At 34.8% G+C, this 12,141-nt stretch overlaps 1 protein-coding gene across 22 annotated transcripts in view; it reads right to left on the minus strand.

Moving 5' to 3' along the window:
- The window catches only part of NRXN1 (neurexin 1), a 1,120,881-nt gene that overhangs the window by 539,631 nt on the left and 569,109 nt on the right, over positions 1-12,141 (minus strand). For 11 of the 22 annotated variants that reach the window (XM_053200575.1, XM_027072472.2, XM_053200578.1 and 8 more), the window contains 3 exons: positions 9,912-10,085; positions 4,553-4,579; positions 3,504-3,623 (listed from right to left, as the gene is read on the minus strand). In XM_053200575.1, the coding sequence (XP_053056550.1) occupies positions 3,504-3,623; positions 4,553-4,579; positions 9,912-10,085 (321 nt within the window). The remainder of the gene's footprint in view (positions 1-3,503; positions 3,624-4,552; positions 4,580-9,911; positions 10,086-12,141) is intronic. The other 11 variants (XM_053200580.1, XM_027072485.2, XM_027072479.2 and 8 more) reach the window with 1 other exon arrangement.

Genomic DNA, 12,141 nt, shown 5'->3' on the forward strand with positions numbered 1-12,141 from the left:
GGCTGATAAAATACCATCAACAAAGCACTACAGCAGTCAGAGGAGGAAAAATATTGCCTCTGATTAGGAAAATCAGGAAGAGCTGGTGATATTAAACTAGGGAGAATAGGAATAAAGAACAAAATTAATAAGGAAGCATAGGATGGATTGGAAGAGAAAGGGATAAGAAATGGGAAACTTAACCAGAAAATTACTACAAAAAGCCAAAAAATATAGTATTGGTATGGAAGAATCAGGTTGAGCCCACTACACTACACTATCCTACACATGTACACATAGCAATTACTTTTCTCAATGAGTAGGTCATTTGTGTGGCAATCTTCCAGGGGAAAAAAAGGGTTTCACAAACATATATTTCTTTCAAAGTAGCCTTTGGCATCACTTTGCATAAGTGCCTCTTTTTTGAAAGATTCCTTTAAGTTCATTAATTAGTACGATTTACCCAAGATTATACTTACAAGCTAAAAAGTATTCCCATCTTTCCATTGTTAATTATATCTCCAGGCTAACATAAATAAAATTTTCTAATTACTTTAACCCATTCTATGAAATTTATCAGAGAGATGATAGTCAGAAGGTCTATTTTGGACACAATGTGTCTTATTTGTGTTCTTTCCCCCTTTTAAAAGCTTTATTTCTATTTTCCTTTTTTTGTTGTTTTTGTTTGGTTGGTTTTCTGTGGAGCTGAAGGTTGCTGTCACAGAATTTATGGATAAATACCTAAACTACAGATGGAAATTTCTTTAAGAAATGAAATGTCCTAAATAGCTTTATTTAAAAAAAAATCAAACTATACAGGAAAGGAGTTTGTTAAAATCCCGGGAATTACATTAATTCTGTTTGTGTAACTCACAGAAAAACAGGGAGATGCAGAAATAATGTTCATTTTGATGAACATAACAATTGAAGAAAATATGGCATGCTACTCTTATTGCCCTATCAATTGCATGTCTTCAAAGTACTTAAAAAAAAAAGACAAGAGGCCCCAAATGGAGTCGTTTATGCTAAACCCCACATTCCCAAACCAAGATTTAATTTAATTACAGTTTCAGCCATGCCAGAAACCGAATCTTAATTCAGTCAATCAGGACTATCCTGATCATTAATATTTAGGTAATCTGCTTCATAGATCCCTGTCATTCCCTAAAGAAAGGTAACTTTTCAATAACCAACATGCTTTTTTTTTTCTTTTTTGCCAGTATTACTTCCTTGTCCCTGCTCTCTTCTGCCCACAATTCTTTCATTTTATACAGATCCTTGGAGCTCCTTTCTATCTTCTAGATTGGATGCTGCCCAATTTGAATCTATTTTTCCTTAAATAAACTCTTAAATTTTTTAGGATGCTTCAGTTTACCTTTTAATAAAGGTAATGGTGACTGGTGTTCCTTCTACAAATTAAAGTTGATATGCAAATAAGATTTTCTTTTAAATGTTGATTTATACGTACATATCTTCACCACCAAAACTCCATGCACAAACCAGGAAAGCATTTCACATTTCCAAAAATCCCATTAAGAGGTAATGATTTAATCAAAATGTATGTATTCTGAGAGCCCTCCAAAGTCATTTTAATGCTGATCTGTGCAAGAGGCATATCAGGAGACACATTTATTGAATGACATTTACCTTATTTACAAGAAAATAACAAATAGCCTTATCATTATCATCACCACTACTATCACTCAAGAGCAGCATTCAAATAATTTTCTGTAAAATGATGTGAAGACAGCATGATACTTAGGGTAGGATCTTCATGTTCTGTTAGGAAATGTCTAGCAAATACATAGAGAAAATTATATTCTTCAAATTTAACTGGTATATGAGAATACACAATCTGACACAACCAAATGGCAACTATTTTGTAAAACATGGAAACTAGATTAAGTTTGGCAGAGAAAGTTCTTTAGCAAAATGAAAAACATTTTTATGCAATAAAAGCTATCTCAGCTACCACATGTAGTCATACATCTGTCAGGATCATATTCAGGATTAAAGATTTACCATAATAAAATCATAACAAATTATCAGTCTTCTGGTTGTCCTTGAAAATAAGTTTACGTTATCTTCTATGGGGCAGGAGCAAATGCAGGAAGCTATAATTCTGCACACATATGTACATATATTTATCAAAAGTATATAAAAGTTTTATATTTGCTTTGCTTTAGGTACATATAAGTACATAAATTATTCATTGAGTCTTCATTTAAGGTCGTTTATAGAACTCCAAATATGGTTATTTTGTGTGTGTGTATGTGTGTATGTGTGTGTGTGCAAATGTATGATGGATACATGTTCATTGCTTCAAGTTTGGTGTAATTTATGGAAGATGTCACTGGTAGGATGGAGACAAAATACTTCCCCATCTATGGTGGTGTGATATTTACACTTCTCTTCCAAGTACTATTTTACTTTGTAATAATTGTTTATTATTCCTATACTTAATTTCTGAATAGAAAATCTGAAAATAGCTGCTGAGTTGTACCATATCACTAAACTCAGTTTCAGGGAATATTTTAGTTTGACCTCATCTTCAATATTGCAATACATATGTGTACTGACATAAACAGAGTTTCAAATAGAGAAAGATCAAAGGCAAAAACTCCAGTCTTTAAATCCATACCCAAGCCCAGCCTTTGCCTACAAGCCCAAATCTTCAATCATCGCATCCCCCATCCCATCATCCTAGAGCTTTTTCTTAACTGTCGCTTTTATGATATAAATCATTCATTCTATTTTGCAAGCAGGAGGCTTTGTCAGAAAAGTTTTCTCAGTATAGTGAAATTTATTGTTTTGTAGAAAATGCTTTTTATCATTTTGATGAAGTGCTGTAAGGCACAATCTAATTGAGAATTAAGAAACAGGACTTCATCCTATATACCAGTTAATTCAGTCTTAAAATTCTCACTGAAGTCAAACCATTAGATATTCCATGATATCATGTGAATGCTGTGTTTCTTAGTCATGCTATAAACAATATAATTGTGAGACTAAAGGAAAAAAAATCCACAGGTGCTTAAAGTATAAGAGAGACGCCTTGAAGGACAATGTTTAAACATACTGTTTTTAAAATAAAAGGCAGATATTACTTTAAGAAAGATATAGAAAGAGAAACATAATGAGATGTGTCACCTTTCATGAAAATTACAGCCCTCAACATATAATCTTCTGGAATTAAAGATTATTTAATATAAAGCAGTAAGGAGTCTCTTTCAAAAACTAGAGGAGGATTGTCATATGTAGGAAATGAAAAAAAAAGATTTTTGACAAGGTGACCATTGGCAATTAAAAAACATTACAGTAAACGCTTACAAACTAAAGGCTCACCAGCATCACAGCATTTAGCTAAAGGCATCCTTGATTAATACTTTATTTTTTTCAAAAATGCCCTTTCTGTAAAACCAACTGCTTCTCATTATGACAGTTTGGCTTACACATAATATAAAGACTCACAGTAACTGGAAGCAATGATGACTATCTGAGTCCGTACTCAGAGGGGTACTTACGGTCATTGCAGAGTGGACCACTGAAGGAAGTCATACTACAGTCACAGCTGAAGCCATCCCATTGCTGCAAGCACACACCTTGATTGGAACAGGAGTCCTCTTGGCAGGTTGTGCTGGGTCCTGCAAAAATAATCCAAAAGAAACTTGGGTTCTTTAAAAAAATCCACAAATGTTTTATACATGAGCTAGGTCACATATAGTAGTTGCCAACACCTCAAATTACATGACCAAACCAGTTTTGAAAGTTCTAGTTCACACACCTGAATTAGGAACAGAGAAGCTGTAATATGAAGGTTTTCTGAAGTTTCAAAGTTTCAAATATAGAACAAAATACATTATAATAGTAACCTAAACCAACAAATAGTAAAAGCAAGCACATAGCTTCTAGTATGATCATGGTCGCAAGTAATCTCATTCCATCATCAGTAATTCTCTATCACCATTTGTATTTTAGAAAAATGCATGGATCTCCTTAACTTCTGACCAATGAATAGAGACACCATGAGAAATGGAGATTAGAGCTTTATGAAATTGAGGTAAAGATTGGCAAAATAACTGAAGAGAGTTATGCAAAAATGCCCTAGAAGCTTCCAGAAGTTTCCCTGCACAAGCTATGGATAAAGTTATGGTTGTTGGGTGTTTTGGATAGGTATGTTGGCAAGTATCAATTCACATGCTTTAACAATTTCATGCAGTTAAACATAAAATGAAAAAAGTCTGTAGAAATGACATGCCCCCATTTAACGTACAAGTAAAAAGAATTCTAGGCTATTTCTAAAGAATCATAACTAGAACACTGGAAAACAAAGAAATAAAAAAAAGATGATCAAAGCACTAGAGGCAATCACTATACAAACATATTCAAGACTGAAAGCCTTTATGCAGACTATGCTACAAGATGAGGCTTCTTGCACAATGTTCAAGAAGGGGAGAAATTAAATCTGAACCCAAACAACAGTCACTGAAAGATGTAAAGAAAATGTCATTTTGGGGTTTCCACCGTGTATTGCGGGGTTTCAGTCTTGTTTTTTACACACAGGGCTATCTACCTTGCAAGTCAGCTTTCATCAATGCAACTTTGTCAGCAAAATAAAAAAAAAAAGCAAAATATATTAAATGTTAGTAAGCAATACCAAAATGGGGCAAACACAGAACGTTCAGATTCAAAAAGCATGCTGCTATAAAGGGGGAGAAAAAATGCTATGTAGAGCAAACAAATTAATACTAACAGCCATAAATCTTAAGAGAAGCCAAAAATGAGAAAGCAGTAATTTATTAGAATTTTACTGTATATGTATATATAATGGTTAGTTGAGCTGATGACATGTAATGAAAGAAATTAAAAGAGCTTCTGTATTTTTTTCCTCTCTTGGATAGATATGAATGCGTTACCAAAGGAATTGCATTGCTTATTTGGAAAATGTGGCACCATTTGTCATGCGCATATACAGTGTAGACTATGGTCATTAGCAGACCAATGATCCCTTTCCATTTCTTTTTCCCCTCTGCATCTTTTTATCTTGCAATTGCAATTAAGGCTTAAGACTGTAATGCCAGTCATTCATTGCCAACAGCTGGACTTCAGAGTGACACCAAACTATCAAAATGTACTATATATATATTATTTGGGTGTCTGAGAGAACTAAGGGATAGAAAAAGCAAACTGCAGTCTAATTCCTCTTACAAAAAATCCCTTTACAAGATTTCAGTGTTCTTACCAGGCTGGGCATATACTACTTAAGGATCTCAGAGTTATGTCAGTATTTCCTCCATCTTCATAATTCCCTTCAACTCTTCTAAACTGCTCTGGGAATATTTATTACAATAGTACCCACTAATAGGGACTGTCTTAGTGAATGGTCAAAACAGAATGCAGTCAATCTAAACAGCTTTAGAGTAGAAAACTAAAGATGTTTTCTAGTAAACACTATTTTAGAGGTTTTATGAAAATATGGAAATGATACCAGGCCAATTAACACTGAAAGCCTTTGAGGTAACTGCTTTAGTGAATAAATGAGAATTACCTGTAACTAGCCTTTGTGTAAATTGACATTTTCATGAAATGTCTTTCTAAACATGCTCGTTACAAAAGTACTTCGGTTATAATTTTCTCAGTATTCTTCATAGAAAGTTATTGAATTTAGCCTAACCTATGTGAATGTTCACAAATTAAGAAACCATAACACTGTAAGAACTAATTATATAACAACAACAACAATAGGTATACTAATAGTAATAAAACTAATAGATGTTATCAATAATAATAATAATAATAATAATATTATTATTATTATTATTATTAATTTCTCAGACCTGGAAGCTCTGAACAGATGTAATAGTTTTTATCACTTAGTTCATCAAAGAACTAAGAACCACTAAATTGCTTAGTTTTTGTTGTTTTTCCAATCTATGAGAGGTAAGTGGTCTAATGATCTTTATCCCATGGAGTTAGAGACTGAAGGTAATTATTGTTTGTTTAAAACAAACAGGGGTTCCTGGGTGGCTCAGTTGGTTGAGTGTCCAACTTCAGCTCAGATAACAATCTAACGGTTCATGAGTTCAAGCTCTGCATCGGGCTTGCTGTTCTCAGTACAGAGTCTGCTTTGGATCCTATGTCCTCCTCACTCTCTGCCCCTACCCCACTTGTGTACACTCTCTCTCTCTTTCAAAAAAATTAACATTAGGAAAAAAACAACAACAACTCTTAAAGCAATACTCCTTCTCACATTCCCTCCTGGGATAAGCCTGGGAGCAGGGAGTGGTGCTGGCCCACTGCGGGTCAGGTGCTGTTTCATTAATTCATAGCAGCTCCCTGACTTGCCCAGCACAAGGTAAGAGCAGCAATAGGAACTGATGATGAGCTAGATTATTGTGTTCACTTTTGCTCTTGTAAAAATCATCAGAAATACAATTGCAAAATAATACCAAATTCTAAAAATGGTAAAACTGCACTCCTAAAAATGAATCTGCCCATATTGTGGAGCTGCAACTCAGCGTACCTGCCAAACTTTATGTGCGCAGAGAGACATGCTTTATTATTCTTATTTTTCATTATCACAACCGTCTTTTTTTTTTAATGTTCATTTATTTTTGAGAGAGAGACAGAGTATGAGCAGGGGAGGAACAGAGAGAGAGGGAGACACAGAATCCAAAGCAGGCTCCAGGCTCTGAGCTGTCAGCACAGAGCCCCATATGGGGCTGGAACTCATGGACCAGACCACGAGACCATGACCTGAGCCAAAGTCGGACTCAACCGACTGAGCCACCCAGGCACCCCACAACAGTCTTTTTATACTCAGGTCTTATAAAAGAATGCATGCCTCTGTATGACAAGACATATTTTTCAAAATACTCACCTTCTAGAATAATATTTAAATATGGACAGGCATTTACACAAGACAAAGCCCTGAATTTATTTTTTCCTTGAGTTATGTAATGTTCCTTTTATTTTGTCACTGTATAAAATTGGGAACAAACCACAAGGACATGTGTATTAAGTGGTTAAGTAAAAGGATATGTCTGAAAAGGAAGAGAAGTGAAGGTAAAACTAAAATCTCTGGAAACCAAAGAAACAAGAGACGAAAGTGTTTTGATGCCTGGACTTTCAAGTATGGCAAACTTGGGTTCAAAGCTTCCATCAACCATGAACGAGCTGTGTGATCTTAAGGTCACCTTACGTCTGTGAGGCTCAATTTACTCATCTAAAAAACGTCAGTACTACCTAATTTACACAGTTTTAAGGATGCAATGAAATAGCAGATGTAAACTTACTGTCACTAGTGCCAAGTCAATGGTAGCTTTAATAAGTAAGTATTTCTGTGGCTTATAACAGTTCTGGGGCTGAATTTAGATGCTATGCAAAGAGTGTCTGAATTAAAAAAAATTTTTTTCACTGACTTTACGTACGAAAGTTATCTTACCTTAGTTTTAGTACTGAGCTTATCTGAGCCTGATTATTGGTGAGTTACCAGTCTCTATTTTCTCTTAGGTAGGTAGGAAAATGCCACCTAGCAGTAGTTTTCAAAGTTTGGTCCTTGGAACAACAGCATGAGCATCATTTTAGCAACAGGTTAGAAATGTAAATTCTAGGATCCTGATGAATCAGCAATCTTGGGGGTAATGTTCTGGAATTTGTGTTTTAACAATTCTCCAGGTGATTCTGATACTGGCTAAAGTTTGAGAAACATTCATCTAAAGGGACTTGGAAAAGGCAAGCTTCCTCCCCCAGCTAGTGTGCTATATAAATAAAAGCAGCTATGACCCAATGAAATTAGTTAAAAATGCAAGGCAGCAAGTGGTTATTAGGAAAGACCAATAACTTTTTATATGAAAGGGACTTAGAGATTTGTGGGTCTTGTCAGGTAGGAATGATGGAAAATCTTCAAAGATATTTGGTTATTCACAAATTTATACCACTTCTATTAATATGAAAGTTCAGTGATTCCAGTGTGATTTGGATTTAAAGTTCTATAACACAACTATCTTTACAGAGGCAATTCATCAAGCGTCTAGAATTTGATCACTATTTCTAAAAATATATGTATATCATCAATTACACATATGACAGGTTTATCTAAGATTATTCCTAGGAACTTCATAGGATAGAAATAATCATAAATTAAAAGTTCTTAATCTTGGTGTTGGAATGAAAAAATCAGGGAAGTGTTAAGGTAGAAAGGCAAGGGCATGGTAACATTCTAAGAATAAAGAAAAAGGGGATAAAAAGAGGGTAAGAATTATTAAAGCTCAGATTATAAGCATCACATATAAGGTAAGGAAGGAACCAATGTCATAATCTACTAAATGATTTCAAATGTTCAAATAGTACTCTGCTTATTAGATTATGTTAGGAAATAAAACCAAATATCATTTCCACAAATATCTTTTCTCAGTCCACCTTTCCTCTCATTAGTTTTCCCTTATACCAACCCACTCATATCATGTATGTGTCAGTGGTAGGGGGGTCATATGTGTGTGTTTGGATTTCTATCTTGTGGGTGTTTAGCTGTGAACGTGTCTCTCTGCTCCCAACATCTCTTTGTAGGTGAGAAGTCACTTGCCAAGCAACTTTGTAAAAAGGCCTATTTTTGGAAAAAAAAATATTTTCAGGAGTTTGCAGTACTTTTTTTTTAATGTATATATTCTCACTGATTAGATCACCTCCAAGAATCAAAGTTATGACCTACATACATGTATCTACCCACTAGAAAGAATTTATTCACTTAACAATCTTGCTTCCTTTGGTAAATGGAGAAAACACAGTTTCCCTTTGTTTTACAAGACCGTGTAACACCAAAATTTGAAATAAAAAAAATAAATATAGCAATAACATTAACGAAAATTTCTACTAAAGTGAAGTCTTCTATTAAATAACATTATCTTCCAGAAGGATTAAAACACAGTTTGAATTTCACCTGACTTTTCAGGGAAATATATACAGCAGAGAGAAAAAAGTGTATTTAAAAAAAATCTCCATGTACTTAGGTAATTTCTAAATCTAATGGCATTATTTTGGCCGAGAAGAATGATTCATAATCTGGGGGATAGGAATTCACATGTCTTTCTTTGCCTCTTCCATATGAAATTTCCTTATGAATCTAAAATTTTCAAAATAGCCCAAACTGTTTTCAACATTAAAGGAGAACCAGCAATACATTCAGAGCCCCCAAATTCGGGATAATGTGATTAAATTACATTTATGGAGGGAGAATTGGCTCACATAATCTGAGGTGTTGAAGTGAAAATTATCTAAAATGAAAGTAGTGATCTAAAAGTACTCCCACAGATCTTCATCTGATAGAGAGCACAGAAAAACAGAAAGATACTTGAGCACATTTCTCAAGTATGGAATATTAGTCCTGGGTAATAGAAGAAAACAATTTTTGCTAAAACAAACTGATGATATACAGCAGAAACTCTTGCTACCAGGTAGATACAAATCAAATAGTGATTTGACAATGGGTATCTGAACTTTATAGTCTTGTAGCTTGCTGAATGTAGATTTGAAAAAAAAAAGGCAGTCTCAAGTTGATTGACACTCGCTGCAGTAAATACATATGTTTTAGTCTAAACAGGGTAACTATTTAATGTCTTTAAAGCAGGCATTGCAAAAATGATTAACCCACCAATTAGGCAAACTATAAAATTCACAGGAGCAGAAAATAACAAGATCCATGCATGGAGCTCCCATCTTACATAAGGCATTAACGTAGGTTTGCAAACAGCCCAGCAAATTTAGGATTTATGGGCTGAAAAGTGAAAAACACAAATAAGGATTTCTAAGCCCTAAGGGGTGGGGAGGAGGGGGTTGAACAGTTGGCAGAAATAAATTTTGCTGCCTAGAGAGAATTGTTCTTATTTACGGTTGGAATTAGAATTACTTAGAATTTCATAACAAAGATCTAGTACCTTCACATCCTCTCTCAATCTGTCCATTGCAGAAAAGAGCATCTGAGATGAGGTCTGGAAGTCGTCCATTTAAATCAACTGAGGCCAGGCAGCCTTGAAAACCCTCCTTGGCATGGACGAGTTTCGGCAAAGATTTGTAGGTTTCTTTAGCCACTCCTCCTATATATAAGTCACCTGTGGGAAAAGCAAAGTTTTGGTCACAAAAGTAACTTGTCATTGTTTTAAACATACAGGAGGATAGGAAAAAAATAGTTTGGTTTATTCTTCATTGAATTAATAAAAAAGTCAATTATAATTAGATATTTTCCTAAAAGTATGCAACAATAGAAGCGCTTGAGTAACATACCAGCATTCAAAGATAGTTTTCCACAGAGAATTGAATGAGCTCAATACAGTATGGCCAAGTGGAAGGAATATGGGCCATCGGGTTGCATATTTTTGTACTAAAATCCAAGCCTGGTTATTTACCAAGCCTGGTTATTCTACAACTTTTAATGTTTGTTTGTTTGTTTGTTTGTTTGTTTGTTTTAGTTTTTGTTTGTAGTTTCTCTGATCATTAGAAACCCCATTTCTAAAATAGAAATGATAAAAATCTGTCCTATAGGTTTTTATGAGAATTAACTGATATATAAAATATAGAAAGTATCCACCAGAGTAAAAATATGAACTAGACACTAAGTCAACCTTCTGCTTAGAGAACTCTGGGTCTTTATGTTAATCAGAAGTTCAACAAATTCTCTTCAGTGTCTACAATTACCTCCTCCACTAGAATTGCCCATTATCGTACTTGCACCTATCACATACACTAACTGACTCCCATCAAGAGTCTGCTTACATCCTTTTTCAGGTACGTTTTATTTTTTTAACGTTTATTTATTTTTGAGACAGAGAGACACAGAGCATGAACAGGGGAGGGGCAGAGAGAGAGGGAGACACAGAATCTGAAACAGGCTCCAGGTTCTGAGCTGTCAGCACAGAGCCCGACATGGGGCTCAAACTCACAGACCGTGAGATCATGACCTGAGCCAAAGTCAAACGCTTAACCGACCGAGCCACCCAGGCGCCCCAGGTATTTCTTATTTAGGTGAAGTTATATCACTTTGAATTCTTTATGATGCTCTGGGAACCACTAACAATTTATCAATTTTTTTAAATTTTATTGAAGTTTCTAATGGAACACTTCGCTCTGCTAGTATCATGTTTCTAGGTTTGATATTTCCCTGTTTTATGGGCAAGAGAGATTACAATCCATGTTTGATTGCTTCATTTCCTATCAAAGATTATCTACCATATCTGTATGGCATTGAGTAGATGTAATTCACTGACTTTAATAAACACTTAGTCAATGTAGAAGACAAGGAGGGTGACCCCAAAATTCCATGAGATATATTCCTGTTTAAAAGTTCTACTAACATACTCTATTGAGCTATTTATTTTTCTGACTTTTCATTATCAGTTGGGTTTTCTCTCTCAGATTAACCAAACTTTCAGGCCACCTGATACCTTTTCCCCAATGTAACACAAAACTCCTACATTCCTAATGTTTATCTGGGTCCCCCTGTGTTGTCTTCATGGGACTTGGAATAAAGGAGAACACGTGGATACTCATGCTGTTTGTTGAGTCATGAGTCCTTGTTCTCTGACCTAAAAGTCTTCTGTCTTCTGCCAGCATCCATGAAACAGTAATAAGTTAACCTATTAGATTGTAAGTAGGCTGAAATCAAACCACAGATATAAGAGTCCTGAATTGTACTGATGAGTGAATTGAGCTTGCTTAAAGTCATTTTGCCATAGAAACTGAGGACTTAGGTCCCTGATCTATTAACTAAAGCTCTAAGTATTATACTGGGATGCCAATGATCCTGCATGAGATGTACTGAAGGTACTGGATGTGTTAACTTCCCCTACATCTTGAACAAAATAAAACATCCATTGACTACTAACTATATTCTTAATGTTAAAGGATAGTATGGGTTTCATCTGAGATGGGATGCTATTTTTGAAACGACTTATTTTTTTCTCCATATTTCCTTTTTCTCCAGCCTTTGCTCTCACTTAAATTTAAAACCATTGTGTTTTAGTTATCTCAGAGAAAGGAAAAGAATCAGAAACCAAAGATATCAAATTATCTTCCTGCATTTCTGCAAATTACCTTTTTGCGTAAGTCAAGACTCTTAAAAGAATGAAATAGAATATATAGCCAACTACAAGAGAAGAATAAAGCCTTCCT

This window comes from Acinonyx jubatus, chromosome A3, assembly GCF_027475565.1.
Source record: "Acinonyx jubatus isolate Ajub_Pintada_27869175 chromosome A3, VMU_Ajub_asm_v1.0, whole genome shotgun sequence".
NCBI lineage: Eukaryota > Metazoa > Chordata > Mammalia > Carnivora > Felidae > Acinonyx > Acinonyx jubatus.